Source organism: Anser anser, assembly GCF_964211835.1.
Source record: "Anser anser genome assembly, chromosome: 1".
Classification (NCBI taxonomy): Eukaryota; Metazoa; Chordata; class Aves; order Anseriformes; family Anatidae; genus Anser; species Anser anser.
Window position 1 is genome coordinate 197,804,214 of NC_139720.1, and position 27,074 is coordinate 197,831,287.

General features: G+C 40.2%; 2 protein-coding genes and 1 long non-coding RNA gene across 13 annotated transcripts in view; 1 reads left to right on the forward strand and 2 right to left on the reverse strand.

The window, feature by feature from the left end:
* Window positions 1–1,997, reverse strand: part of YAP1 (Yes1 associated transcriptional regulator) — an 88,828-nt gene extending 86,831 nt beyond the window's left edge. Inside the window, exon 1 of one of the 8 annotated variants that reach the window (XM_083821661.1) lies at window positions 1,208–1,997. In XM_083821661.1, coding sequence (XP_083677787.1) covers window positions 1,208–1,555 — 348 coding nt within the window. In that variant the 5' untranslated portion in view covers window positions 1,556–1,997. The remainder of the gene's footprint in view (window positions 1–1,207) is intronic. The other 7 variants (XM_083821662.1, XM_083821663.1, XM_083821664.1 and 4 more) reach the window with 7 other exon arrangements.
* Window positions 1,998–2,357: 360 nt separating this feature from the next.
* Window positions 2,358–25,497, reverse strand: CFAP300 (cilia and flagella associated protein 300). Of its 4 annotated transcripts, XM_083821667.1 has the most exons (7): window positions 23,855–24,036; window positions 23,350–23,431; window positions 21,651–21,723; window positions 15,725–15,891; window positions 13,337–13,509; window positions 7,056–7,122; window positions 2,358–2,630 (listed from the first exon to the last, which is right to left on the reverse strand). In XM_083821667.1, exons 1-7 carry the CDS (start codon window positions 23,962–23,964, stop codon window positions 2,499–2,501), a joined length of 804 nt encoding a protein of 267 aa, XP_083677793.1. In that variant the 5' UTR covers window positions 23,965–24,036; the 3' UTR covers window positions 2,358–2,498. The 4 variants fall into 4 exon arrangements, with proteins under 4 accessions (XP_083677793.1, XP_083677791.1, XP_083677792.1 ...); XM_083821665.1 differs by lacking the exons at window positions 21,651–21,723; window positions 23,350–23,431 and having other exon boundaries at window positions 23,855–25,440; XM_083821666.1 differs by lacking the exons at window positions 2,358–2,630; window positions 21,651–21,723; window positions 23,350–23,431 and adding an exon at window positions 4,214–4,396 and having other exon boundaries at window positions 23,855–25,497.
* LOC310893111 lies at window positions 3,182–10,002 on the forward strand. Its single transcript, XR_014578717.1, has 4 exons — window positions 3,182–3,316; window positions 4,674–4,797; window positions 9,570–9,632; window positions 9,868–10,002. It is a non-coding gene; the product is annotated as an uncharacterized lncRNA (long non-coding RNA).
* Window positions 25,498–27,074: the final 1,577 nt, after the last annotated feature.

Consider the following 27,074-nt stretch of genomic DNA (forward strand, 5'->3'; position numbering starts at 1 on the left):
TTACAGAAACGTGAAGTCCTCTCCTGTTCAACTCTATTGTTAGGGCACAACTGAACGAAAAAGGGAAAATGAAAGCGGTCTTTTAAAATACGACGGCCAACAATGAAGCAAATGATTCTCTGGCTTCAGCTGAATTTCAGGTCTATGTTTTAGGAAATGCTGACAGAGATGAGGGACAACGGCCCAGCTGAGGAGCAGGCGTTACAGACATGGGGTAACGTACCCAGGCGAGACAACACCAAGCTTACAATCACAAGCTGGGTGAACGTCCCGCAAGTTCAATGCGTTTCGAAGGCCATTTAGCTACAGTTACTGCACTGGACACGACACAGCAGCCGTTGAGCGTGGGCCAGTTCACGTCCGTGCACAAGCACAGCGCGACGGAGCTCGCACAAGAGGGAGAGAACTCGGCGCAGAAACTTTCCGATCCCGTCCCGGAGCCCGGCGATGTCAGCCTGCAACTCAGGAGCAAGGGAAAAAACTACAGAGGCAACTCGGCCCCACCCCTCTCTATTTTCTTTTCGGCCTCACAACAGAAAGGCCGGGCTGATTTTCGACTGTTTGGAAAATGAATCAACCCCTAGGCGAGCCGTAAAACCCCCGACCCCAAACCCGGGCAGGATCACGGAGGGGCTGGCCGACCCCATGGAAGGGCAGCTTCCCTCCTGCTGCCCCCCCCCCCCCCCCCCCGGGGCCAAGAGGCGACCAGAAACCCCATTTATTTCCCCAAACCCCATTTATTCCCCAGCTGGGCCGCCGAGCCCGGCCCTCGGTGACCCCCTGGCGGTGGGCACGGGCCGTGTCCCCCCCCCCCCCCCCCGCACATTTGGGGCGGCGCCGTGCCCCCGGCCCCGGCCCTGCTCGCACCGGGGGAGGGAGGGCTCAGCCCTCAGCCTGCCCAGGCGGCGAAATGGTGGAAGCGCCGCTCCATCCATATTGTTTGGGAGAGGCGGGGGGGGGGGGGGGGGGGGGGGGGGGGGAGCGGGAAAAAAAAAAAAAAAGTTTGGCACGGCCTCCCACAGACGGGGCCGAGCACGGCGGGGCCGGGGCAAGTTTGGGGACCCCCTCCAAACTTCCCCTCAGGAGGAGGAGGAGGAGGAAGGGGGGAGGAAGGAAAGCAGCCAGCACCCCGGGGTCCCGCACCAGCCCCTTCCCCGCAGCCCGGGGTGGGCAGCACCGGGACCCCCCCCTCGGGCCCCCCCCTCACCTGCCGGGAGTGGGCTTTGGGCTCGGGCGGCTTGAAGAAGGAGTCGGGCAGCTTCCTCAGCCGCATGGGCAGCGTGTGCGGCACGTTGGCCCCCTTGGGGTTCATGACGGCGTTGAAGAGCGCCTCCAGGTCGGTCTCCGAGTCGCCCCGCACATGGACGATCTGGTGGCCCGCCGGCGGCGGACCCCCCCCGGGGGGCTGAGCCCCGCCGCCCGGGGTCCCCCCCGCCGCCGCCACCACCACGGCTCCGGGGGGCTGCGGAGGAGCCTGCTGCGAGGCCGGGGGCTGCGCTGCCGCCGGCGGCTGCTGCTGCTGGGGCTGCTGCGCTGGGGGCTGCCCGGGATCCATGGCTCCGGCGGGACACCCCGGCGCTGCACGGCGCGGGGCTCGGGCGGCTCACAGCCCGGCTCGGCGGCCCCGCATGCCCCGCGGCTCGGTCCTGCTGGCTCCGGGGGTTTCGTTAAGCCCTGAGCGGGGAAAGCCGGGCGGCCCGACGGCTCTGCTCTGCCCCCCCAGCCCCGGCCCGGCCCAGCCCGGCCGGCGCCTCCGTCCCGGCGGCGGAAGCGAAGTGGCGGCGGACGCCAAACAAAAGTTCGCAGTTACGCCCGCCCGAAGCGCTTTCGGCGCCCGGCTCCGCCCCTCCTGAGCCCGCCCGCACCGGATCCCACACGGGCAGCGGCCCGCCTGCCTGCGCCCGCCCGCACCGCCGGACAGCAGGAGGGGTTTTGGGGGGTGAAAAAAGGGGGTTCGCCGCCCGGACCCCCCGAGCCCAGACCCTCCCTGCACCCCGCAGTCTCTTTGTGCCCGAGCTCGCCCCTCCTGCCCGGCGCCCCTCTGTGCGCGCCCACCTCCCCCCTCCCCTGTCCCGCCCGCCCGCGCTCCCCAGCCGCGGGGCCGCGCCGCCAACCACAACTTTTACCCCCCCCCCCCCAGCTCCTGTCCCAACTTCCAGGCGCCCGCGCTCCCCTCCCCCGCCGCCCCGGGGTGGGGGGGCACCCCCAACACCCCCCCGCAAAAAAAACCACAACCCCCCCCCAACACCCCCACACCCAGCAGGGAGCTGCTGCCGAGCCGGGGCCTCGACCCCTAGCTGCCCCGGAGCACCCCCAGCCCCCCAAATCCCCCCCCCCGGGGCGAGGAAGAGGAGGAGGAGGAGAAGAACCGCCTTTAATTAATTAACCGGGCCGGCGCACAGCCCCGCACACGCCCCGATGTTATGTTAGGCTATGCACAACTCTCCCCCGGCCTCGCAGCGAGGTGTGGGGGTCCCGGCCCCACGAGCAGGGGTGTTTTAGGGGCAGAGCGCGCTGCCCCCGTAGCAGTGGTACAGGGCGTGCACGTGGCGCCGGCAGGGGTCCACCGCCAAGTAGGAGAAGGTCTGCTCGTGGCTCCTGCCCGAGGGGTACCGCAGGCCGGCCTCGTCCTGGGAGGAAGTGAAAAGAAGTGTGTTAATGGCGACGTGGAGGCCGGGCAGGGAATTCCTGAAAGCTGGGTGAAACGCGGCGCTTCGCCCCAACGGCGGGTTTCGCGGCAGAACAGGACAGACGCTGGTTTGTGCGAGGGTTTTGTCTCCATTCGGATCCTGACGCTACATCAGGCGCAGTACTTTTATCCATCCCAATAACCTTATAAGCTTAGCATAGCTGCAGTACTAATATAAAACGCAAAGTTAGGCACGTAAATATAGGATTACACGACACAAACCTAAAATACAGATGATTAAATATACAAGGATCCCATCACGTTTCATCAAAATACAAAATTATTTAGGGACTAAGTATGCAAAGCTGTTCTATCAATGAGTCTTTCTCAATGAACGTTTGCTTATGCATCCATTCAGCCTCAAATACTGAAGGAAAACCCTCACTGTAGCGCTTACTAACAACTTTGAACTGTTACCGAAAATGATTTGTGCACCAACCTGCAGAAAGCATCTGGAGAGAACCTAGACACCTAGCTGCACAATTCTACTTCTGAAAAAAACACGTTCAGCTGGCACCAGACACTACAAGAACTGGGCTCTTCAATTTAACGTCCTACTTCTGTGCGTGTCCAGGGAGGCTTCAGCCTTGACAGGGCGGCACAGCACAACACCCGCTTCGAATCCAGGTACACAGGAACTAGAGGGGGGCATTCAGGGAGGTGTTTGGTGCATTCAGCGTGGTAGTTGAACATCTTAAAAATCAACAAATATGTAGCTGGCACCTCCTGTCCCTGACACACTATAGTGCCATCCCGCTGCCCAACACCTTTATACAACACAACATGTGAAGAGATGTTCTGAGGGAGTTTATATAATGCATATATTTTCCATTTTCTTCAGGAAAATGTTAAACTCCTCGACTAAAGACTATTCCACATTAAAGGAACATCTCTCACAATCTTTTGTTGAAGCTGTCTTCCCTTGCATAAAATAATCCATCTTTTTTCTGGACCAAGAAATCATGGAAACAGTAAGCTCTCCTAGTGGTTAATGCAATCAGTCAGCTTAAAGGAAGAGCTCTGGGTTCCAGTTTGGGCTCCAAAGTTCATCTTTGGATTTTATCCAGTAGCTGTTGCAGGCACCCCAGTTTCTCTCCTGTTTTTTCAAGAGGATGAACCCCCTACTATATGTTCTGACATTTTCCCTTGAGGGATTATTCAGGACCATAAATCTTAAATTAAGATAAGCACCACCGTAAAAGCATTGTTTAAGACAGGTAGAGATTTGATACGTTTATTCACCGCATTTTCTGGTGGTAGTCAAATACCACAAGCTAAAAATAGCATTCTATTTTTAAGAAACAAAGCATACAAACCCTGTAGCTCCAATTTTAAGATACCTAACTCTCTACAGATGTTTTACAGGGATCCGTGTGTATCAAATGCTGGATTCTCAATAACAGTAAGGAGAGCAAGCTTTATGATTTTACAGTACTCAGCATCACAATGCCTTGGAGTTTGATCCAAAAGTGACTTAAGTTCATGCACAAAACAAAGAAAGCAAGAGACCAACGTCAAGATGTGATTACTGGTTAGATTAAACTTATTTTCTATTGCTATTGAAGATCCCACTTCTGCAGTCCTTACTGAGTCAATCTACGTCAGCTCAGTTTTTGACTGTTTAAAGACAAGTTTGCACATCAACACAAGAACAAAAATAACTTCTTGGTGATCAGGCGTTTCAAGAAACTCCAGAGTATAGCGAACCTGGTATGAGGAAAACAATAAATCTGATCAAGTTAAAAGGGTCCTTAAATTTATTTTAGTTAGTAAAGAGGCCATTAAAACAACAACAACAAAACTAAAGGATTTGACCATAAAGGCACTGGAATTTATGTGGAGTTACTCTGCTCCTTATAGCAATTGGGTGCATAAGGAATCATACCAATTCTATCTGCAGTTTGGACTTAGGTTCAGACATGTAGTGGGTGGAATGATTTGATGTGCTGATACAGAGTGGGATCATTTTACTTTTTCTTTGTAGGAATACAGATAATCTGCAGATGATTGAAAAAGAACACATGCATAGCGTAATACAGAAGTGATACTGCTGAACGTCTCTCGGAACAGCATCCTTTAATCAACATTTTTTAAAGAAGAATTTTTGAGTAAGTTATTTATTACAATGATTTCTAACATTGCTATAGTTAGGTTTCAGATAAAAAAGATTCCAAAATAGCAATTACCATCCAAATACGTCAGCTATAACAAAGTTTCACTAGCTCCAAGATTTAAAGTGATTTCTCTCGTGATAGCCAGGTCTACAAAGTTCTGATGCTAAACAGATCTGTAGATATTTATAACTACACCCTAATACCTTTAAATATCAAGATTGAGAGATCTGACTACTTCAGGATTAAATTTGTTCCAAACTGCTTTTTAACCATACCCCTTTCAGAGATTGTCACATTCCATCACTGATTTTGATACAATCACACCACAGAGTAATAGCTCTGTTGAGACAGACTTGCTAAAATGGAGGCACCACTCACAATTTTCATAGAATATCGATGACAGTTTACTTTCTGATTACCTGATTTTAATATTGTTCTTTTTTCTAGATATTGTTTACAAAATGAGATCTCATTAGCCAAAACTTAAAAACTAAGTAAAAAGAAAGCGATGGTGTCAGGATGGCGTTACATAAAATTAATTCCTGATTCCATTTGTACTTGTGCAAATATACAACTATTTATTTATCCATTTATTAATTCAGCTTGCAAAAATGTGGGTTCTTCTAACTTCTCAGCTGCAGTTCAAGTCACCTTTACCAAAACAGCTTTCCTTTATGTCAGGCTATGAGGGTATGTCCATTTCTTTCAGATACAAACCCAGAAAATATGGCTTATAAATTGTCACCTCATCACAAAATACTCTACAGTTACTTACTAAATGAACTCAGAAACTACATCTACTGCAGAAATGTTTGTCTCTTTGAGAGAAAGTTTTCATCAAAAGCACAAGACATTTGTGTTCTATTAAGTACCTTTCCTGTAATTTCCAAGTAGAGTTTTGTTTCACAGAACCATCAGACAATCCAGACCCATTTGCTTAAGAGTCTGTATGTTCTGAGGGAACTTTCTTCAAGATTTCATGAGTGGAAACCAGAATTTTAGAACTCTCCTTCACTTCACAAATTTTCAGAATATGCAGTAAAGCTGAACTTTCCCCCAAGGCTATAGAAAGGATTATATATTCTGTATTTACACTGGATTTTCTTTTGTCCATCCATTTCTTTGTTTTCAAAAAAATTTGCTGAATGTTGCTTTTTTTTTTTTTGCCTTTTTTTTTTTTTTGGAATACTGATGATATTTGATGTATAGCACAGACAGCTATGGGAGCTCTTAAATATCTAAACATCTACCTAAACATAGGAGTAGTCTGCAATGTTCATGCCCATATGTTTGATTCAGAGATGGGGGGGAAAAACATTAATAACAGTAAAATATCACATTATCAGTTGCGTTTCTTGTTTTACTTTATTTTTTATTAAAGTTTGCAGCCCAGTAGAAAGGTGAACTGTGATACATAAGTGCTTATTTTTAGAAAACATTTTAGAAGCCTTCTATGAATTACACATACTACTTAAAAGATGATGACCCACAGATGAACAACCGGGGTATTGGCAACCTAAAGAGAAGTTTGCGCAGTCTGAAATGACATCAGCTATTTCTTTCGGATGTAGGTACATTATCTGCTTACATATTCTGGTTACTCAAGAAGGCTTTGGAGTAGTAACAACTAAACGCCAGGTATGCTGAATCTAGCAAACATGCAGCCAGTTCTCAAACTTATCTTGATGGTAAATGCATGATTTTGCAAGAGAAACAGAAAGGAATGAGACTTGACAAGGGAGGGGAAAAGAGGTTAGCAGTCATCTCACCATTCTCACCCTTTCATATACTCAATTTTCTTGCAGTCTTTACAGTAACAGATGCAATACAAGCTATGCAGAAAGCTCTAGCAATATTTCAAGGAACAGAACTATATAAAGTCGAGTGGATTCTTAATCCTTACTTCTATCTTAAGCAAATATAGAATTACTCAGACCTAAAGATTTTATTTTTTTTTAATAAAGTAGTTTCTGGATAACTATTATGACTTTAAGTGTAATTCAGTAAACCTATTTTTAGTGAACTACCCAAATAAAACTTTAGCTGGTGATAATTGATGAAGAGTTACTCAAGAGTGCAAGCAGGATGAGATCAGGGACAGAGTTCATGAATAAACAATGGCAACAACTATGGAAAAATAACCCTTGAAAATGGAGTATTATATTTTTGTTATGTAAATGTCAATTCAATATTTTCATGCTATGCATGTTACTTCCAGTAAAATCCTGTACGATAAAATTGTTAATACTTACATATGCAGACACTCTGAAGACAGTTGAAGTAATGCTTATTTCTTTTGTTTCAGGATTCTTTTGAACACTGAAAACCAGGGGAATAATACATACTTAATATTTACAGTATTATTAGAATCCTTCATTCAATAAATATATTTATTAAATATATTTAAAATACATTTTAACATATTCATTGTTGTTCTTGCTCAAATTTGATCAACTTCAAATTAATAGTTTAAGTTCAACTCTTGTTACATTGACCATGAAAAGCTACACTGTTAGATAACAGGGATATTATGACAACTGAAAACTATTGAATAAAAATATGTCTAATCATCTGAATTGGTCTTACTGTTTTCAGCCACTAAATCTCAGCAATATTACCCAGGCCTAGAGTATAAAGTATCCAGTATGAAGTTTGCATTTTGATAGCTATGAAAAAGTGACTCAGCTAAAGATTTTGTTAAAATCCTTTCACATATTCTGCAAGAAAAAAAAAGCTGCAAAGTGAACCGCATCTTAACTCAGACTACAAATGGTAGCGTTAGTATTTTTAAAGAAATGCAAACTTCAGCTCATTTTTAATCAATATATAATTATGTTTTAAATTCATTTTTCCTCCTTTAGAATGTTGTATACATGGACAGCTATGCAACTCAGGATGGTATTATTTCTCAATTTTTCAATTTCTAGATATGTTTGTTGTGGACTTCCAGTTCTTCTGTCACTATTACTGATCACACTAAGATACTATTGCAGAATGGCCAGTTATCTCAACATATTTTTAAATAAATTATTTTCCTCAGGTCTGCTTTAAGTGATGCTTATATTTCTTCCTGAGTTAGATGGTGTAACTTGTATTAATTTATCTAATTTCACAGATTCTTATTTAAGATGACAGCGTGGATTAATTGAGCTTTATAGGTTCCATACTTACGGAGTTCCAAGGAGTACATAGCTCAGAATGTGCCTTGTCACAGGCAGGTTCAATCCCCTAGAAAGGTCCCCAAAATAGCCAAGTTTCTATAACGTGTGTTAAGCACAGTCTAGTTGTACACTGCACCAACTCCAAGCTATGAGAGCAGTTCCCCATCATCATTGCTTTCACAAAGCTTCTTTTTATAAGGACAAACAAAACGCAGGCCGACCAGCATCATTCGTGTTGATTCAACCTCTTTAACCGGTTAAAAAAATGACTTTAACTGATTTCATCTGCAGAGTAACAACAGTCATGTGTGAATTAAGCCTATACTGTGAAGTTGATCTTTCCTGTGGTGAGTCAGTAACGAGGCTTTCTCAGAATTTTTTGCTGTAACTCACATGTTGATAGACTCAGCAGTGGATTAAGACGGCATTGCTGAAACTGGTACCGGCCCCAGTTGTCTGCCTTACCACCCCTCATGAGATTAGTGCCTTCCCAGCAGGGACAGCTCAACTGGTTCATGACTCAGCTTCTGAACCACTGCAGTTTACAGACCAGCATATTAAGATAAACTAAAATGGATGTCAGTTTATGCTAACGTACAGGGCTGTAAACTCCAGCAGTTCAGGAACTGTTTAACCGTGTCTGCTAGAAGAGTGACAACTTTGAGAACAAGGTATAGAGCAGAAGTGGGGTCAACACTTTCTACCACACATCACCACCCTGAAAAGCTGCAGTTGTGTTTAAGTTACTCTGGCTCCACATTTTTCCATCTGAGAACAATAGCTTTCAATTTCTGGTTTCTACATTTTTGTATTATATACATATATATCTAGGATACCAAAGTAAGGAGTGACAGAAAATAAATCTTCGTATTTATTCCACTGCATTGAGAAATTTTCCTCTTGTGGTTAGCTTCCTGTAAGTCATTTTTCAGACTGAGTGTTTATTTCTAGTACTTTGGTTAATTTTAAGGCAAAATAACGTATCTGCCAAAATCAGATGAGATACTCCTCTTGCTGGCTTGAGAGAAACCAGGATGTTGTCTTTGACAAACTTTTTATTTTTTTTAAAGGTTTTAGAAAAATACTGCCTTGTCTTCTTGAAGATGATATTTTTCTGTAAAAATATTTTCATAATACCCACTTTTTTCTTCCAAATTGTTAAGTCCTACAGTACTAATTGAATATCAAAGTTTCTTCATCATTTCAATGTGAATCTATCCTCAGTTTATGAAGAAAAAATCTTTCTAATCATGTCTCAATTTACTTTGAATTGAACTTAAATCCTAACCTTACTGGCAATATTTTACTAGGCTTTCCAAACGTTAAAAGAACAACCCAGTGCTTTCACATAAATTCATTTATTTTCAGGGAAAGGAGAAGACACAGACGGAAGGAGAAGAGAAAAATAACAAGACACTACAGCAGCTGCCATCAGTGAAAGACACTGTCAGAAAAATCAGGAGTTTAGTACAGAAAACAAGATTTATCAACTTAGGAGATCACAAAGATTTGTAGATTATATCTTAACTAACGTGCTTTTGTCATGTAAATGTGTTCTTTAACCAAACCAAAAATACTACAACAATCATTTTGATTTTTTTTTAGGTTACTCAGGACACGACTGAAATTCTGGATGGACTCAGTTGGTCACAGGTTAATTACTGCTGGGTTAGTATCAACAAGTTGTTCATAAATTCATTATGAAGCAATTATTACTCATTTTCTGAAGTAGAAAACCTCTGCCATTTCATAGTTTGATTTGGAATTCCTTAGCTGTGCTTGTTAAATAGCTAGAGCAGTTATTTTCAAAAGATTGTTACACTCTCTCATTATAAAACCGTATAAGTGGAAATGGTTTAGTAAAATGAAATACCAAACCTTTTGACACTATTTTGAACTTTAGCGCCTGGGAGCTGGAACTCAGGAATGGCAAGAAGTAACTGTAAGAAAAAGAAGTGGGAAAACCTCGTAATAGGTCTGCTACTCTGGACACTAGAGACACTTTTGTGGAACTCTTCATATGAAGGCTCTTTCCCTTAAGAAAAACTTTTGGACCAAACAAACACCAGTAAGTTTAGTCTGGAAGCATACCGTGATTGGCCTAAGTTCACCTGTAGGGACTAATTTTTCAATGCACATCAACTAAGAGCTAATAATACTGTCAATTTGTTTTCTACCAAGTCTTCTGAGCTGTCAAGACAAAAAATAAAAAAATAAAGTACAGTTTATGGAACTTCTCAATACTGTAAGTTTACATCACTTCGCAAGTTTTTATCACTTTACAGAGAGTACAATGTATCTAGTGAGATTGCAATCCAAGATGAGAAGAAACCAGACACAGGATAACTGTCTAGAAAAGAAGAATTTAAAAATAGTTGGGTTTTGACAGGAATTTTAAGGTGAACCCTTTGGTAAAACAATTTAAGAGACCAATACTGTCATGAGCTATTATTTACAGAAAATAAGAGGCCATAAGAAAGTACTTTCATTGCTTTACTGTCTAGTATACATTGTGCAAAAATGAAGTAAGTGACACAGTACAGAGCACAGACTGGAAATTAGAAATCAAACAAGTCAAGACTGGCATGAGGGGTCCTCTTCAGAGCTTCATTGCTTACCCTTTCAATGTTTTTTTCTCTCTTAAGAAGGTGGTAACAAAAACAAAACAAAACAAAGAAAACACATCATCATCATTTTGGATAAACCAGGGAAAGGAAGAGTAGAGAGAAAGCAATGTGACAAATGTGACTGTGAATGGGGAGAGAAAGTCTGAAATGAGGAGATGGAAAACTTTTCTGATTGGATTGACAAATAAGTTTGTATCAAAGGAGCAAGATAAAAGATATAGTTACATTGTGACTTGTTTTTTCAAGTACTAGTCAGTGCAAACACCAGCTCCACTGGCAGTGAGACATCTACGGACATTAGTCACAGGAATGGAGAGACACACGGTAGATAAGTATCAAAGAACAGTGATGTCACATGAAGTGAACAGGTGTGTTTTAAAACTGTGGAGGATAGAAAGCTAGCTGACAACTGCAAAACAAAAAAACAAAAGTAGCACATGAGAAAAGTCACAGAAATACGTAATGGGACAACAGGGAATGGGTTGAGGATGTGGGAAAAGCAAACAATGAAAGCAGTATGAAATTTTGGGGAAGACTTTGGAAGGTGCTTTTGTGGTTTTGTTTGTTCATTTGTTTGTTTGTTTTGTTTGTTTTAATAATGAGAACTACTTAACATCCTTATCAGAGTTTACCATAGGAAAAGTAAGAAGGGGGAAAGGTTTAAGGAGACGTGAAAGCAAGGACGAGGAATGGCTCAGAACAAAGCTTTAACCTGTACAGGGGAAAAAAAAAAAAAAAAAACTCATCATCAAAAGGAAACAAGAAAGTGAAGGAACTGATTAGATTTGGTGTTTTGTCCTAGGTCAACTCAACAACACAAGAGCAGAAACAGTTGCAGTCAATGCACAGCAAACTGAGGCCAAGGATTAGCGTAAGGAACAGCCTGTTTCAAGTGCAACTATTTAAAAGAAAGGGAAGGAAGAGCTGAAGTACTGATAGATCCTTTTACATCATATTACGTATTTCTGAAGGACCCGCTAGATTTCTCTCTATGTGAAAATATCAAAAATGAAGTTCACACTAGTAAGAAAGCTTTGGTGACTAATCACAAGGTTCAAATTAATAAATGCAGCAACCCAATGTAGTTATTTCTAAAAAATCTTCTTGGAATATTTATAACTTTTTGTTTGTTTGTTTCAGTGGTTCCTTTAGAAGTATCAGCTGTTCTGCTGCTACTTTAATCATTTGTTTATAAAATTTTTAATTGTATAAATGATTAAAACTAAATTTTATAAATAATTCCCTGGAAACAGCATATGACTAAATCAATGCAGACCCTGAAAAGTATTGACTATTAGAAAATCTGGGGGCTGCTTAGCAGTTATTAAGGTTTTGTAAACTTCTTTGGTTAAGTATTACAAAAAAATGCCAAGAAAGAAGCCAAATATTTTGTTTTACATATTCTGTTTGGAGGCAGCAAGCTACACACAAGTGCTACAGAAGTCAAGAAATATTCAAGTGAGTCACTGAATCTAACCCTTTCACCATATCTTTGTTCAGGCAGACTTTACTGTTAAGTTTCACCAATGGCATTTTAAGAACAGACTCAACGATGAAGATAATTTACACATGATTTTTTTTTCTAGTGTGCTTGTGTATAATCTTAAAATAGGAGATGAAGTAACAGTTGGTAATCCCACCATTCCAAATACAGCCAAGGAGAAAAAAAACAAACAACAAACCCCACACAATTCCTGCTCTAAACAATTTGAAGTCTTTGTTTTGTTCACTCCAGTGCATTACGTAGTACAAGAACTCTGATAACATGGATACTATCTCACATTTCAGAGATCTGCAATTGTTTTTTATTGTTCAGATTCATACTGTCCTTTATACTATCCCACCAATACTGTGGTGGTAAAGTATAGAATATGAATACAATATAGAATTTTAGTAACATGGCTGATGAGCTGCATATTCCCATTAGCTCAGCTAGGAATGCATAACTGACAATGACATTCCATTTCCCACAAACAAGGAAGTACGAAAGTTTGTCAGTCAGTGAAGTCAGCATATGGGTATACCAAAACAGGGAGAAACTTGCTATTTTTTTTTTCCTGAACTGGCATCTTTGATCAGTCACCTCTAATCTCAAGCAAAAAATACATAAATGCCAAACAATTCCATAAACCAAACCCGGCAAAAAAATGTGTGTTAGCTCACTGTCATGCTGATAGCCGGGTTCTACCACAGCTATATGCTACAAGAAGTGTATCTGTGGAGCAAAGAATGCCAAAATCCAACTGAATTTTTAAAAATAATAATAATCAGATGGAATAAAGCATAAACAGAACTAAAAAATTCAACTGATGTTATTCAGTTTTTAAATCCTAAAAGCTTGAAAGTAGTCCAAGACTATCTATCCAAGACTAACTTGTTGATACAGTGGAAACACAACCTAGTTCCGGTGGCATGCGATATTTTCATTAGAGGACTACAGAAACAAAAGTCTTTAAAAAAAATCTTTAAAATGGGAGTGAACTACAAAACATCAATACCCATTCCTGTGATACAATAAAAAGGTTTTACGTAGGACAGCTGCCATTAAAATTACATATATTTTGCCACCGAAGTACTACCATCGTTGCGGGGTATTTTAATAGCTGAATGTAAATAAGCTTGCAGGTTTATTAAATAACGGACCTATTTTTGAAGCAGTAATGCACAGTAAATTTACAGTAATTCACACAAAGTATCTATGCCCAGCACATACATACACATTTGTATAGAAAAGAAAACACTTGCCTCACCAGGTCTTTATATAAAGCTTTTGTAGTTTCTAAGTATGGACCAAGCATGTCTTCAAACTGGCAAAGAGCTCCTCCAATACAAAGATGCTTAAAAAGACAGAACAGAAATTCTTTGCGGTCTGATTGACTGAATAAATCATAATGGTCCGAATCTTCCAGAAGCAAGACCTTATGGAACAAGAAAATAATAAAGAAATTAAATAGACAAAAATTTCTTATTTGTGATTAAGTATACAAACAACTACTTTGCTGTATATCACACAATTATGTTCATTATGTTTTATATGAATGAGGGATGGAAATAGTTAGTACTTTTCTCTAAATCCTTCTTCCAATGATGCAATTAGATTTAAAATACTGTCAATACAACTGTCAGATTTGTTCCCACAAAACATAAGGGAATATTTTTCAAGAATCTTGTGATTCATTGCTTAATTGCTCATCAACCTAATGAAACAATCAATAACCTGAAAATAATCTAGCTCTATCTGGTATGTTGATCACTACCAATTAGTTTGTCTTTGGTAACTTTGACCGCATTTGCTTTTTGCCTCTAAGCTTTTACAGTTATCTCACATTCCTAAAGGAATCCCAGAGGAGATCACTCAAATTCACACCATTCTTTACTGCCGAGTTTAGTGAGCGTTTATCTGTACCACGGATAAGCCAGGCATGCTATTCAGCTGCTTCCATGTGTCCCACCTGCCTTTTGCTGCAATATTATGTGAACACAGGGTTTTTCCTAGATTATCCCCGACACTGCCAGCTGTAAGGGTGGGCAGAAACTAATTCAGCACAACAACAAAATGTAGGTACCAACCTAGATGCAGGCAAACAGGTCTAAGCTAGACTTGAACTTACTGCTCTGTGGCCCTTTTTAGCTTCGCTACCCATCTGAGTAACAAAGGATCAGGACAGCAGCTGTTGTTGGTGACTAAATACATATTCCAATCCCCTCCTTGGCTGAACCAAGAGAAGGCAGGTCAAAATGAAACACGAAGTTTTACAGCTGAGGGCCACCCTCTGCCACCTGCTGACACCAGGACACTGGACAACTTGCTGCCCCCTACAGTCTACAATTCTAGGGTGCTGACTAATCTAATCTTAAGCTTTTGAGCTCAGTTGTGGAAGATCTGACTCTTAGCTCTTTCTGCCATCTTAAATCTTGTAAGTAGGAATCATGCTCATTACAAACGAATGTGAGTCCTTCACCCTGTAAAAGCAGTCACGCATTTCTTCCAAGGGAAGGAAAATGAAGAGAGACTGAAACTCCAATGACTCATTTTAAATGTTGCCTCTAACTTTATTACATCAAATATACTTAATTTTCAGAAAACATTTCACACAGACCCAACTTATAAGTAAATAGATAGCATTTTGAACTGCGAGGCTACAAACCACATCTGAAATTCAAACATGAGCTTGAGTTCTCTGCTTTTCCCAGAACTTTACAAGACAGACCAGTATTTCAGGCCACATCCTGTAACCAGTGTCACTGGTTCAAATACATCGTCTTCAAAGGATTTGCCAAGTGCAAATGAGTGCAACTCTATAATTATTAAGTACTTACGTTGATTATATATACAAGGAAGAGCAAAATCCAGTTCTCCCACACTATGCTTTGCTAATGCTAAACAAACATAAGTAATAAAAATTTGTTTTAGCTTATGAAGTCAAAAGAAACACTTACAATGAAGACGTTGATTAAGAAGGTGACACTCTTAAGAGAGATTCTTTTTCAGAATCATCTGCTCTCTAACACCTCCACTGGAATGTCACAAACAGAATTTTCACCTTGCAGGCCTGTTTAAGGGTTATATTTAGTCCTTTTCCAATGTTACCGTACAAAATCATTTCTCTTTTCTTAGTTTCCTCTCCTTTATTTCAGCTCAAAATATCTGAAGCTACGTTTCCTTAAATACCTTCACATATGATATGGTCAGCATTCCTGGTGAAGAATGCTTCAGGATGCAGTTATTGAGTGCATTCAATTTCATAAGCTACCTGGATGGTTGGGTGAACCTGCAGCTCTGGGTGTCATAGGACCTTTCCATTGGCACCACTTGTTTTTCTAGGAAAAAGAGTAGCTGGATTTCCCCACACATCCCCAAGCAGTGACTGCTTGTCAAAGTGGTGGGGAGAAGAAAGTTTTGCCTTTTTCTCCTACTTAAAAAGATAAGAGGGCCCAACTGGAAAATAGCCACTGTCTTGATACTCAGGCACTGCAGTGCTTTAGTCATTTCTATCACATGGCTGTCGATTCCCATTTTTATCTTCAAAGGTACTGTCAGAAAAAAAATACTGGAAAAATACTGAAAAACGTGTCCTTTGGAACCTAACGGAGTACAAGAAATTAGAAAGAATTATTCATTGCTATACTGACCTTCCTTAATTCATCAGAGATAAGAATATCATCATAATATTCATCATAACATTTCACAATGTGTCCAGTTTCTCTAACAATTCCTTCAGTGTAGAGCCGATCAAAAAATGACATGGAAATCTGTGTACAGGGCACTACTATAGCTTCAATTTTTGTCACTTTGGAACCTGGAATATAAAGGAAAGAGTCACATCAAGCCTGTTGTGATAAATACAAGAGAAGAATTTCCATGTAGTAATTGTTTCACAATTATTCATAATTTGATATGGTGTGGAAATAATTAACTTCTGTAAATGGTTGTGTGGCACATTCTTAAAAAAAAAATACAGACCACATAAGTATGACTCAGTCATACAGTTCCTCAAAAAACAAAGAAAGCTGAGAAACAAGGGTAAAGAAAACATTAAATTCAGCCAAACACTAACACTACATTAAGACTCATGTGTTTGCTCCCCCTGTTGGCAACAGTATCAATCATAATAGATAAAACACCATGTGAAACTCCACATCACATTAGATCACATCCTAGAAAATCATATTCCACAACTTAAGCTATATCTGAGAACAAAATACCACATTTAAAGTAGAAAAGTCACTAGCTGCTAACAGCAGCCAGCAAAGCAAAACAAAATCCCACAACCCCAACACATTTTTTGTTTATCTGAACTTTTCACAAAGTTATTTTGTAGCTACCTACTGTAAGCTTTACTAGTTAGCTATTTCAGAAGATGAAAAAAGTACTGTCAGCATTTCCTGCATGAATAAGGAGTATTCTTTCTGCAACCAATAAGTACAGGTATATTTTCCTTTTTTTTTTTTTTGTTTGTTTGTTTGTTTGTTTTCTGTGCTTGTGAGTCATCTGAGGCTGGATCTTCTTGGTCATAGACATTTAGTGCCATCTGAGATGCTTTGTAGTACTTTGTTTAACAAGGTATCAGTCCATAAGGGCACGTATCTTCTTTATATACAGTGTTACATCTACAGATCTGTATGCATGGTGTTGGTAACTTGAGACATCTTAAATAGCATTGGACTCATATGTTTAAGAAGCACTGGACACAGTCCAGTTCCGTCTGCTCTCTACAGACCAAGGGTTCAGCGAGACACAGGGCTTTGAGCAACCTGATTTAGTGGGAGGTGTCCCTGCCCATGGCAGGGGGTTGAAACTAGACAACCTTTAACGTCCTTTCCAACCCAAACCATCCTATGGTTCTGTGAACATGTGCTCTGGTCATCTCCAAGCCCCCCCCGAACATCCTTCAGAGTGCTTCTGAAAAGGAGAGGAAGAGAGAGCACGACAGAGGATGAGCATGAGGGAAAACATGAGGGCGAACACACTGGCAATGTTTCTCAGCAAAGATAATATTCACAAAATTCCAACTGTCTAGGAGTTTACTCTCATCTTTTCTCATTTGTAGATTCCCTCAATGGTAGACCAGTCAACATCATACTATCAAAAGACTGTTAATTGTACAATTAATTTAAGTGGTGAGCTGACAAACTGATCTAAAGGATCACTAGGAGTAATATTTTGGAAATTTCCAAATTTCACTCTAGACAACAGTATTTCAGGAACAGAAACATGTCAAAAAAGAGCTGCATGAACTATGGCGCTTCCAAAAGCGTATATGACTCTCCATTCTGATCCTAATCTTTGCAAGCATAGCATAACCTAACGTTTCTCTTCCGTCACACTTCCAAAAATCTCAGATATTATCCACAGAGATTATTTATTCACAGGTTAAGTCTTAACAGCAGACTTTTGATACATAAATCCAGGTAAACTGTACACCTACCTGATCAACACTAAGAAAATCAATTAGAGAGAAGTTATAAATAGATGGCTTGAAAATGTGTCTATTAAGCTAAAAGTACCGGCATGAAATTGTACATTTTTTTTACTGGGTCAATGTGATATAAAGAAAATCAATTATATGAAAAAGTTTGGCATTTAATTGCTTGGCTTCATATCTACAGATATGGTTATGACAAAGGGTAACTTTCGTTAAAGAAAAAGTTTTAGGATATTCTCTTTGCTGTCCACATAGGGATTATCAAAAAATCATTAAATTATGTAACCAAAATCACAAGTCAGAAAAAAAGGTGACTTAAAGCTTCTTAACCTAAGCAGGGAGGGAAAGGAGACCTTTAGTTAGTTAGTTAGTTATTACTTCCTTCCAACCCCTCATCCATGGACTCCTCTAACTTTCAGTTCTCTGGATTCCTTTCACAGGGTTATAAATTTATTTTTTTGAGATTTAATAAGAGATAAATCGGCCTCTAACATATAAATTATTTTGTAAAGATAAATGAATCAAAAACTGATTCAAGATTAATAAAAATCAGATGTTAAATAAGTTGGGGGAAAAAAAAAAAAAAGAAAAAAGAAAAAAGAGAGAGACATCTTACATTTTCCCAGTTCTCCAGCTCAGAGTATAAGAAAGTGACCAATTTATAGGCCTTCAGTTTGTTAGGATTTTACTGGGGGAGAAGGAAAGGAAAGGAGACACACTTCTGCTCTGAAAAAAGGTGTCCTGAAAACATCCATTGGAAGAAAAAATAAAATCAAGAGCCTATTCAGTACTTCAAAAAACTAAACTGTAAATGGAAAAGTTTGAATATACTGGAAGCTCCTATTCTCCATTTGAGAGGTGAGGCTTGAAACAAGATTCAGAATTTCCTGGAAAAGAGTAACCAGCTTTAATAACACTGTAAAAGTGAGCAATAAAATAGGAAGAAGAAATGTCCCGACAACTCTGCAAATGGAAAACAAAGAGCTGAGAAGTACCGAAAAAAAACTTCTTCGTTTTGGAACATCTACAAAGTGCTGCCAATATACTTTTAAATGAACATGTTGCTTATCTAGTATGGGGGAGATAAACCCCAGAAGAGATACATTTAGAATTCCTCCAATGTTTAAAAAAGTCTTGTTCCTCAAGGAAACCTCTTTCAACTTGCTATTTACAAACCAGTTTACATAGAACATATGTAATGCAAGTTTAGGACTCAGTAATAAAAAGTTGGTACTTCTGAAGTAAAATTTGTAAGTTCAAATGACATCTACAATTTTTGCAAATGAAAACCTGTAACAGCAGCCTAAAAAACTGATTATTTAAAGTTACCTCACAGATTTTTAAACCCAATTCCAAAACCAGAAACCATTTAAGCTTCAGGTACGTATGGCAACTCAGAGTCTTTCTTAGACAAATACTGAATTTTTACTTACAGAAAAAAGAATGTATCCCTATCCTTTGAAGATAAATTTTCAAGCGTTAATTGAGTTTAAGCAGATACAGTCCTGCCTCCTTAAGACTGCTGACAGGTGCAAGGCTGGTAATGTGTCAAAAGAAAAACTACCATTTAGTTTTCATTGCTGCTATTTAAAAATACAAGAGTCAATACATTAGTTGGAATGCATCAAATGTATTCCTTGTGCTGCTTCTATTTTAGAGATATGAAAGTAAGAGATGAAGGGAGCTTAAAATGTGACAGAACTGTCAGGTACTCTGTTAGGAAGTCAGGAAGAGGGGAAAAAATCCATCCCTACTGCAGTAAGTTAAAAAGTGTGGTGTAAGAAGAGGCAATAAAGCGTGTCTAATCAAAAGAAACAGGAGAATATCCTTACGTATAATTTACTTAAAATGTTGTATTTCAAGTAATGTTAAAACTGGAGTACTTAAGACATTGAATTATTGTGGGATTCTACTGGGAATTCCAGCATGTGGGGCAGCTGGGAAGAGAGGGACATTTTGCACTCCTTGATGCTGACTGGGAATACTATGTCTCATAAAATTAAGGTGAGGATGAAAGCAGCAAAGAGAAACAAACACTGAGATTAAACAACAAAATAAAAGCAATAAAGCCATAAAAGCAATAAAAATTATAGAGACAGATTTTACAGAAAGGAGACAGACAACTAATAGAGAAGAGGTGGAGATAAATGTGAAAGTGAAACCATAACCACTGAATTCAAAAGGAAAATAAACTCTTAGTAAGAAGGTAAAAGGGGACTGCAGCCTGAAAAAAGCAAACAAACAAACAAAAAAACCTCTAAAATATTATATTGAAGTTTTAAATAAAGCTGACAGGGTCTACAAATACTTTCTGTCCAAGTTCATGTTGGGGGAAGGGGGAGGTTTTAAGAACCTATCTAAACTCCACTTTATATTATGGATCATCCCCTAAAAAAAAAAAAATTACTTATATTTTGGTTTGCTAAAGAATAAATAATAAATGCAGTATTAGAATCAATCAAGATTACATAATTTTCTTCAGATTTTCTAAAAAACAAAACAATCCCCCTACCAGTAGTTTCACTCAAGAACAGAAACTTGTTTTTAAAAGTTACTCCACAGTGACAAGTAACTTCTATATCTGGATTAATATTTTAAAGTGTCTGAAGAAGAAAATACTAGATGATTTTGTACTTCCTCCCACTCAAAGCTAATTCTTACTATATTTTCAAAAAATGCACACGAAGACTAACTATAGAAAAATGTGCCAACATTCCTCACCAAAAATAGGCAAAGAATGGGAAGATGAAATTTTAAGAGCAAATGGGGTATACCAGCTGTTCAGGATTTAAAAAGGGAACCCTTCCAGTCCTCAAAACAAAATGCATTACTTCTGTGCTGAGGAAGATTGAGCAGAATCAGGAGTTAAGCTGGGATCCTTGGCAAGTGACCCTCTGCTCTTAACATGAGGTATGTAACCTACTGACCTTCACTACAGGGACTGACAATTCATAGGCTAGACAGATAGCCTTAAAAGATTCTTGCCCAAAGCAGGAAGAGGTTCACCCAGGCTTTGAAATATATTTATCTTCTCTTTGCCAGAGTGAAAAAGAGGCTCCTGAAGGGGGACTTGAGATTTTTTTTTTGCATGTTATATAATTCAATTGTTTTAACAGCAGGATAGTTTGGAAAATGGATTCTGCTGACAAACAGGTGTCAATGTCTAGTGTCACTGTATATAGTGTGGAAAACCTATGCCAATTCCAGAGAGATAAAGTGGAAAAGCTAAAAAATTCCAAAGCCCCATTAAATATTCACACATACTAAATTACTTGCAGACAAAACAAAAGAACTGAGGACTTCCCACAATACCCTTTTTAAATATTCCTATTAAGGAAAATCACTTTGGAGATGTCAGAGCTCATTTTACGTACAAAATCCCACTACATTATCACATTCAGTCTCCATGACAATTTATGTCTCATTTACATAATTAAAAAAAATGCAGTTTCAAAGTGTTGCCATAAAATCATGTGCTATTGGTCTTTCTTCATCAGCATCTCACCTACATCTTCAGACATAATCAAGTGTTATAAGTGTATAATGATAGGGCAAAAAAAATTAGAAGTCAATCTTATACCATGATGGCAACTACAGCAACCTATCACATGGATCTCTCTTTGCACCCAGATAACTTTTAATGTATGGATACAGCACACCCCTGAGCTCGTGTAAATACATTAAATAATTTTCTGCTTCCTCAGCTTTAATTTGTAACAGAGCAATAATCTCAATCTGTCCTAAATTAGGTAGCTGCATACGTAGAAAAGTGTCTTTCTCCAAATATTATCTAAGAACAAGGTATAATAATAATTCAGATTATTCAACTGAATAAATGGTTTTGTCTGGATAAATAATCAGGTTAACTGAATGTCACAGATATTAAAACCACCTCTAGTAGCTTGGTTTATGAATCAATGCAGGTCTCAGGGAAAAAAAATGTAAAATTTGTTAATTTAGTTTTAAAAAAAGTTAAAATATTTCCCTATTATTTAGTAAAAGAATTCATTCTTTAAAATATTTCAACCAGATGAAGGTACAATATATGAACTGTCATTATTACAAAATAGTAAATTAGAAGAGAACAGTTACAACACAAACTTTTTTTTTTTTAAGATTTATTCTAAATTTACCCAATGTAGTCCACTGTCCTGAAGGTGAGAGCAACTTTAAACTGGATTTCACATTTGGATCATTAAAAAATGCCTAATATTCAAATAAAAGAATAAGAGTTAATTAGATCAAACATAAAATCATCGTATCCAGTGCCTTAGATATTTTCAAAATAAATTCTAAGGATCCAGTTAGGAAGTGCATTCTGTATGATCTTTCACTTTGGATACCAAATTTCATACCACCAAATACATGCTTTTGTAACTTTGTGTTGCCATTATCTGGAAGATTCAATATCTTCATAGATGCCTATATATGCAGTATGAAGTTCTCGCAGTTAAGAACTTACAGTCCAAGAACAGACAAAAAGGATTAATGAAATCATGGGAGGTGCAGAAGGAAAATGAGATGAAACAATTCTACCTCTGCATGGAATGTTGAGATCAAAAATGAAATGCTAAAATTTACATTTTGTAAATAAAGTTGAAGTTTTGACAAGTGTAGATAGGTAGAAATTATTAAATTGATACAGAAGAAATCCATAAGTTATTGAAGGAATGGAAAAAATGTCCTACAGTAAGATTTCCAGTATTCCATTATTAATTTATCAATAAAAAAAGTGCATAGTTATGTTGATAGTTGACAAGTTTAAATGATAGATAAGTCAATTAAGAAAACCCACCCTGATGTGTACACATACCACCAGAGTGAATGATCACTGAACAAGCTGCTAAGGGAAATGATGGATTTTTCAATCTCTGCATCACCAAATCTCATTATCACCTCTCTGGGACACAGAGAGATCAGACTGTGTAAAGTAATGCTCGCCTCCTTCTCCATTAATTCACAGCTACTTAGAGTCCATCTCTTCTTAGTGATACTTTTACATTTTTAATTCAAAGGAGACAAGCATTGAGAACCTAAATGCATAATTTACAAAGCAAAACGTTTTTACAACTTCAATAATTTGAGATGTTTTTCAGTGGGAGATGAAGTATTAGTGTATTTTTGTGTGAATTCCTTTAAAATACCAAGAGGCTCAATTCTTCATCCAGAGTAACAATATAAAATAGACCTACGACAAATGAAAAGTTTTTTTTTTGTTTTAAACAACAGAGTTGAAGACGATACTGTTTTTAAAACCACAGGTGATCATTTTTTTTCCACCTGCAAACAAATGAACAGATTTGACTTTGCAAATAATAGAAGTCAAGGACACAAAATCAGCATGAGAGATGAGTCTCAAAAAGCTGAGCCCACAATTCCAGTATAAGGAATGGTACCCAGTAAATTTAAAAATGATGCATTGTCAGATACGTGGTGCATATGCACGCCTAATTATACTGTATATTTACTGTGAGAAAGCAGTAATAGCTCTAAGCTAACAGTATGAATGGCAGTGTATAAAGTCCTAGGTGGACTTCCCAACATTAAGCGTGGTGGCCAAAATGAGTATCCATCTCAGATTCCCATTCTCAGGCCTGAGCGATTAACTTGTTCTATCTTAAAACAGTAACAAGAGTATAGACTGAAATACTTTCAGTGGGCAATACAGTTAACCCATAAGACAGGGTTTGAGCACCATACCTAAATCACCTACTTTCAAAGTGAGCAAATAACATGTTAACATTCCTCCAGTGTTTTCCATCGTGTAGGTTTCCAGTATATGTAATTTCATAGTGAAAAAAAAAAAATCAAATACAAATGACTTAAAACTACCAAAACAAATTCATCCTTCTGATAGGGCTTAAACTGCTGGTCAAAACTGAACGCTTGTGCCGTGATCCTGCCGTGCATGGACCTGAAACGGAGAAATGAGAAGCAATATTCTGCATACACTCTAGATACTTACTCACTGTGCACATTTGCCTAGACACACTACATGAGGTCCCACTCAGACCAGTGACTACACTTTTTTTTTCTCTCTCTTTTTATCCACATACACACACACACACACAGCGCTCCGTGGACGGCTGGGGAAACACAGCTGTGGAGCTGCAAGAGACCGGGGCTGACGCTGGAAGACAAGGATCAACACCTTTCGCCTCAGAACAAGCGTTTTGCACCGCCGGAAAATACTGAGGAGACTTCCAAGTATATAATAAAATGGGGGGGGGGGGGGGGGGGAGGAGACCCGGACCCGCCGCCGGTTCATGTCGAGAGAGCTCTGCTCCGTCCTTCCCCCCCAACCTCCCCGGGGGGCAGCGGGCTTCCCCACGCCCACCACTTGAGGAGCCGGTCCCGAATGTCCCTGTCCTGCAGGCAGGGGAAGGCTTTCTGGGGCAGCGGGCAGAAGGCAAAGCCCACCGCGCCCCTCCGCTCCCCGGCCGCCATCTTAGAGCGCCGCCGCCTCGGCGGTTGCCTCGGTAACGGCGCGGCGCGGGCGGTGCGGTCCCGGCTCGCTCCCGCCGCGGGGCCCGGCCCCGCTCACAAAGGTTCCGCCGCCTCCTCCTGTCCCGCCAGGGCCCATCTTCTGACGGGATTTCTGTGGTTCTCACGAAGCAAACCCTTTCATTAAACATCAGCCCATTCCCCCCTTTCCTCTGCTCCTATCCATGCAATGGGAAAACTCAGGCTTGCCGAACGAGAGCCTGTGCACGCCCGCAGGCAAAGCCGGGAGTGGGACCACCCCTGTTGGCTGAGCCAACGCCACCCAGTCATGCCAAAGTGAATTACGAAACGCCCAAAGTTATGAATTTTGAAGCTGTAATGAATCAGGGCTTCTTCTTACTTCCCAAAGTGTTGAGCCATAGGGAAATCTTGAGGTTCTGCTTCCAGGCTTTTCCCACTGGAAAATTTGAGGAAAGTATGTTGACACTTAAGGAAGTTATTTGTAAAAGCCCAGTAAAGCAAGAGACGCCTCGCAAAATCTCGGAAATTTCCTGCCCTTTTCAGGGACAGCAGCAAGAGCAGACGGCTGCTGCCTTATGCTACATCCCCTAACAATCCACCCTGGCTCCAAAACCAGCTATGGCTTAGCTGCAAATCTCCAAAAATGTCATTTCCCATTAATCTGTTGCTTTGGCTAACCAGCAGACCCATTTATAAGTAAGAAGTTTAACAGTAGCTTTGTTTGTTTCTAATATTGTTTGTTTCTTTTGTTTCCTAAAAAAAAAAATAAAATCCCTGAAGCGGAATTGTGTCCGATTTGAGGGGAAAGCAGAGCACAAAGATGCAGCGTGTGCTGGGGGCCAGAGCGGAGAACAGTGATAAAACCATTGGCATTGGCCCTGGAAAGACATCCCACAGATTCAGCTCTGGGATTAATATAAAAATAATTTTTATCATGGGATAAAACAAAAAGCATGCCTTTCTACTTAGTACTTAAATATGATCAAAAAAGGTGACACCTGAAACAAATAATTGTAACCTTATTCCCAACACTTCTCCACCTACTCCAGTGCTACCTCATCTGGTGAATTCCTCTTGCCACTAATATTACTAGCCAGAGATTAAATAGCCCGAGTGAAAGAACTGGTTTGGGCAGGGAGTGATGTGTAGCAACAACTACCAAACACACATTCTCAATTTCAAGTTGTGTAGACTCAAATGCAGATTAAAAAAAAAAAAAAAGTAAAAAAAAAAAGTGAAACTTTAGGTCCTAGACTTCTGGGGAAAAAAAAAATAAAAGAACACTGGCTTTAGTGAGGATTTTCTGTGATTAAAATGTCGAATCAACAACTGTATGCTTAAATCCCACTGAAATCAAGAGTGTTTAAATGCTTTGATGAATCAGAGGTAAGGAAATGAGTAAGGACTTCAGAACTGGCTCAGGAGGATCAGGACAGGAAGCTCTAAACTACTGAATTAATGTCTTTAATATTGTGCAATGTACCTGTCGTAGTTTTATAATTCAACATTTCCAATTTTAAGCAGTTTACAGTAGTAAAAGTTAGAATGGGACTTGGAGTTTGAGCACTGGCTTCATCTTGTGTTGTCACAACAACACAAAGTAGATAGTTAAAGAACTCTTAAACATGAACATTTAACTTTTTTTTTTTTTTTGAGTTCATGCTGCTAAGGATTTTATGATCTCAGGGAAGATATTCTGAGGGAGGAAAATATGTTTTTCTGTTGCAGAATGAAGTCTTGTAAGCAATATATTATTAAGCAATAGTAGTACCTCATTCTTTGCCAAACCTATTTTCAGTATTGTTTGTTTTTCACGTATTTACTTACACATGATTTTGAAGAGTTTTACAGTCCTGAGTAAACCATGGCCTTTAAGTGCAAAGCAAACAAACCAGCCTTTCCATGGCAAACAAAAATCAAATTACAGAGGACCAGCCCTGTTGCACCTTTGCAAAGTGCATCAGTCTTTGAGGCAAAGGTCGGCTGTTGGCGGATCAGCAGCTGGTTCCAGGCAGGGAGGCGGCAAAGAACCCGAGCAGCAGCTCCTCCTGCCCTGCTGGCAGAAGTCTTCAACATCTCTGAGGGATAGTTAATCTGCACAAATTAGTGAAAGAGAGGAGGAAAGGGATAATTATCAGCATATATTTGTGAAAGAAGTAAGTCTTTCCAGTATTAAAATCACTGAATCACACAATGGTTAAGGTTGGAAGGGACCTTTGAAGGCCATCTGGTCAAACTGCCTGCTCAAGCAGAGACATCTAAAGCAGCTTGCTTGGCACTGTGTAAAGACAGCTTTTGAAGATCTCCAAGGAGGAGACTCCACAACCTCTCTGGGCAACCTGTGCCAGTGCTCCCACACCCACACAGCACAGAAGAGCTGCCTGGTGCTCAGACAGAACCTCTTGTGTTCCAGTTTGTGCCCATTGCCTCTTGTTCTGGCACTGGTCACCACTGAAAACAGCCTGGCTTTGTCCTCTTTGCACTATCCTTTCAGGTATTTGTAGACATTAATGAGATCCTCCCTCTGCTTTTTCTTCTTCAGGCTGAACAGTCCCAGCTCTCTCAGCCTCTCCTCAGAAAAGGTGCTGTAGTGCCTTCGTTATCTAAGTGGCCCTCCCTTGGACTCTCTCCAGTATGTCCATGTCTCTTTTGTACTCTGTGTGTGTGTGTGTGTGTGAGCAAAACTGGACACGGGAAGTGTCTGACTGAAAGTAAGTTATGGTCCAGATCCTGCATCTTGTTTGTACTGTGGTCAGAATAGGAAGCACTATGTATGACGGTGACTTCCAGCATCAGCAAAAGACTTACAGGATATCAACATCCATCTCTAGGTACTTGGACTGATAAAAACACCAGACTCACAAGTCCATGAGACAGACAGGAGAGAAAGGGCTTAATATCATGGAAGCTAATTAAAATTACCAATAACCTAGCAAATAGGAAAGACAATGACATGTCTGAACTTCCCCTTTACTCCACCTTCACACCAACTTCTGCCCTTCAGTAATGCAAAGGTGCAAGGCAGGAGTCCCTGTCCCCTTCAGAGCCAAGCTGAGGAAGGCAGACACCAACACCTCTGCTTGCAGATAAAT

Excerpts from the sequence above, each read along its gene's own strand:
- CFAP300 (XM_083821665.1), bottom strand. The coding sequence starts at position 24,152 with ATGTTTAATGAAAGGGTTTGCTTCGTGAGAACCACAGAAATCCCGTCA. Across the intron at positions 13,510-15,724 it reads TCTCTGATGAATTAAGGAAG|GTCTTGCTTCTGGAAGATTC; the intron begins GTCAGTATAGCA and ends TTGTTCCATAAG. Across the intron at positions 7,123-13,336 it reads TTATATAAAGACCTGGTGAG|TGTTCAAAAGAATCCTGAAA; the intron begins GCAAGTGTTTTC and ends CCTGGTTTTCAG.